Source organism: Bison bison, unplaced genomic scaffold (genome assembly GCF_000754665.1).
Source record: "Bison bison bison isolate TAMUID 2011002044 unplaced genomic scaffold, Bison_UMD1.0 scf7180017864118, whole genome shotgun sequence".
Lineage (NCBI taxonomy): Eukaryota > Metazoa > Chordata > Mammalia > Artiodactyla > Bovidae > Bison > Bison bison.
In genome coordinates this window covers 2,823,503-2,827,048 of record NW_011494690.1, presented here as the reverse complement: position 1 = coordinate 2,827,048, position 3,546 = coordinate 2,823,503, and the positions used below count along the sequence as shown (strand labels likewise).

The 3,546-nt window shown below is 42.7% G+C and overlaps 1 protein-coding gene across 1 annotated transcript in view; it reads left to right on the top strand.

Moving 5' to 3' along the window:
- The window catches only part of SLC27A2 (solute carrier family 27 (fatty acid transporter), member 2), a 56,125-nt gene that overhangs the window by 25,074 nt on the left and 27,505 nt on the right, over positions 1 to 3,546 (top strand). The window contains exon 4 of the mRNA XM_010839504.1: positions 1,849 to 1,973. Within this exon, the coding sequence (XP_010837806.1) occupies positions 1,849 to 1,973 (125 nt within the window). The remainder of the gene's footprint in view (positions 1 to 1,848; positions 1,974 to 3,546) is intronic.

Genomic DNA, 3,546 nt, shown 5'->3' with positions numbered 1-3,546 from the left:
AATTTGGCAATAAGGAGTTCATGATCTGAGCCACAGTTAGCTCCTGGTCTTATTTTTGCTGACTGTATAGAGCTTCTCCATCTTTGGCTGCAAAGAATATAATCAACCTGATTTCAGTGTTGACCACTTGGTGATGTCCATGTGTAGAGTCTTCTCTTGTGTTGTTGGAAGAGGGTGTTTGCTATGACCAGTGTGTTCTCTTGGCAAAATCTGTTAGCCTTTGACCTGCTTCATTTTGTACTCCAAGGCCAAATTTGCCTGTTACTCCAGGTATCTCTTGACTTCCTACTTTTGCATTCCAGTCCCCTATAATGAAAAGGACATCTTTTTTGGGTGTTAGTTCTAAAAGGTCTTGTAGGTCTTCATAGAACTATTCAACTTCAGCTTCTTCAGCCTTATTGGTTGGGGCATAGACTTGGATTACTGTGATATTGAATGGTTTGCCTTGGAAATGAACAGAGATCACTCTGTCGTTTTTGAGATTGCATCCAAGTACTGCATTTCAGACTTTTGTTGACTGTGATGGCTACTCCATTTCTTCTACGGGATTCTTGCCCACAGTAGTAGATACAATGGTCATCGGAGTTAAAATCACCCATTCCAGTCCATTTTAGTTCACTGATTCCTAGAATGTTGATGTTCACTCTTGCCATCTCCTGTTTGACCACTTCCAATTTGCCTTGATTCATGGACCTAACATTCCAGATTCCTATGCAATATTGCTCTTTACAGCATAGACTTTACTTCCATTCCCAGTCACATTCACAATTGGGTGTTGTTGTTGCTTTGGCTCCATCTCTTCATTCTTCCTGGAATTACTTCTCCACTAATCTCCAGTAGCATATTGGGCACCTTCCGACCAAGGGAGTTCATCTTTCAGTGTCCTATCTTTTTGTCTTTTCTTGTTGTTCATGGGGTTCTAAAGGCAAAAATACTGAAGTGGTTTACCATTCCCTTCTCCAGTGGGCCACATTTTGTCAGAACTCTCCACCATGACCCATCCATCCTGGATGGCCCCACACAGCATGGCTCCTAGTTTCATTGAGTTAGACAACACTGTGGTCCATGTGATCAGATTGGTTAGTTTTCTGTGATTGTGGTTTTCAATCTATCTGCCCTCCCATGGAGAAGGATAATCTCCCCTTTCCAAGATCCTTAGTTTAATCACATCTACATATTCCCTTTTGTCATGTAAGGTAGCATATTCATGGGTTCTAGAGATTAGGATGTGGATGTGTTGGGAACCATTATTCTGTCTATATCATCCACCATAGAAAACTATTTCCTGCTTGCTCAAGACACTTACAAACTCTCCAGGATTGCAAGCCTAGCTGCTTCTCCAGGTTCATCTCCTTTGACCCACTCACCTTTCACCACTCTGGTCACAGACCAACTGAATCTTGGCCATCCCCCAACCTTCTGGACCATCCTTTATGTTCTTGTTTTTTCCTCTGCCAGGAATTCTCTCATTTTTCTTCATATTCATTTCTCAAGACCTAATTCAAATCCTACCTTTTTAAAAATATGTCTTTCTCAGCCCTTGCCCAGGAAAAATTAATCTACTGCCCCCAACACACACACACACCCTTAGGGCTTCACTGGACTGTGTTTATTTATTGCAAGCTGACTTTTACTAGAAAACTTTATGTCTTCTCCCCCACTATACTGCAATCTCCTATTGAATAAAACCATGTCTTATTCTTTTTTTTTTTTTTTGCATTGAATATAGTTGGTCCCTAACACCTGTTTATGAATGTAATTCACATATAAATTTCAAAAGTGAAAAATATAACTTGGGACTTTTTTGGTAGCATTCCTTTATTGGTACCTTCTATTCCTTCTCGCTAGGTGCTACTCTTGTTTTGCGGACCAAATTTTCAGCCAGCCAGTTTTGGGATGACTGCAGAAAATATAACATCACTGTCATTCAGTATATTGGTGAACTGCTTCGATATTTATGCAACTGTCCTCAGGTAACACTTCCTATGTTTCATTATCTTTTTGAAATGCTTAAGATGGGAATGCAAGTCATTTTGGATCATGCTAGGTTTCAACTGCTTCTTATATATCAGTTTTCAGTTTATACTATAGTTTTTCATTATAAAGTTCTTGGCAGCACACCTACTATAAGGAATTTGTTGGTTAGTGTGTTAGTGGCTCAGTCATGTCCAACTCTTTGCAACTCCATGGACTGTAGCCAGTTGGGCACGTCTGTCCATGGAATTCTCCAGGCAAGAATAATGGAGTGGGTGGCCATTCCCTTATTCAGTGGATCTTCCAGATCCAGGGATCAAACCCGGGTCTCCTGCATTGCAGGCAGATTCTTTATTGTCTGAGCCACCAGGAAAGCCATTACTTGATGGCAATCATTGTAATAGGGTTTCCCAGGCACCTCAGTCGTAAAGAATTTGCCTGCCAAGCAGGAAGCACAGGTTCAATCCCTGGGTCGGGAAGACCCCTGGAGAAGGGAATGGCAACCCATTCCAGTATTCTTGCCTGGAGAATTCCATGGACAGAGGAGTCTGACAGTCTACAGTCCCTGAGGTCACAAAAGTCAGATATGACCGAGCATGCACACAAAGCAAAGTTGCTGTGATAACATTATTCCCTACCTTTGTATCTGTTTTCATACTTTACCCTCTACCCAGCATATCCTCTGCTTCCTTCTCTACTTGTTTAAACCCTACTCACTGTCAAAGCCCAGCTTCAGTGATACCTCACATGTTAAACTTACATGAGTCACCCCAACAGAACTCATTGCTTCCTTCCTGTACCTCATTTGTTTTCTCCTCCTTTGTGGCCCTTGTCACTTTGCAGGTGTTGGTCTTCATGCCTCCCATGGGACCACATCTCATTGCCTTGCCCTCTCTTATACCACATTCATGCAGAAAACTTTTACTTAATGTTGCTTAGTGAATAAACTTAGGAACCATCTGACCAAATCTGTTACCAAGCTTAGAACAGATGTCCCAAGGTAATAACTCCAAGTACTGTGGATCTTCCCTGCCTGTAGATACCCTTATATCTTGATGGGGTTGTTTGAAAGAGCTCGTTCTGTTCAGGTTCTCAGCTCTCATCAGAGAGGGCAGCCTGCCTGGGACCACATCAAGGTCCCAATTTTTTACACCCATTATTTTGCACCCACTCATTCTTTACTGTATGAATTTATCCTGTGCACCATAGGATGTTTAATAGCATCCTTGGCTTTTACACAGGACATGCCAGTGATACCCTCCCCATCCTCCCAGGTCATCATAATCAAAATGTCTTCAGACATTGCCAGATATCCCCTGGCAGGCAAAATCAACCCTTCATTCAGATCAGATCAGATCAGTCGCTCAGTTGTGTCCGACTCTTTGCAACCCCATGAATCGCAGCACACCAGGCCTCCCTGTCCATCACCAACTCCCAGAGTTCACCCAGACTCACATCCATCGAGTCAGTGATGCCATCCAGCCATCTCATCCTCTTTCGTCCCCTTCTCCTCTTGCCCCCAATCCCTCCCAGCATCAGAGTCTTTTCCAATAAGTCAACTCTTCGCATGAG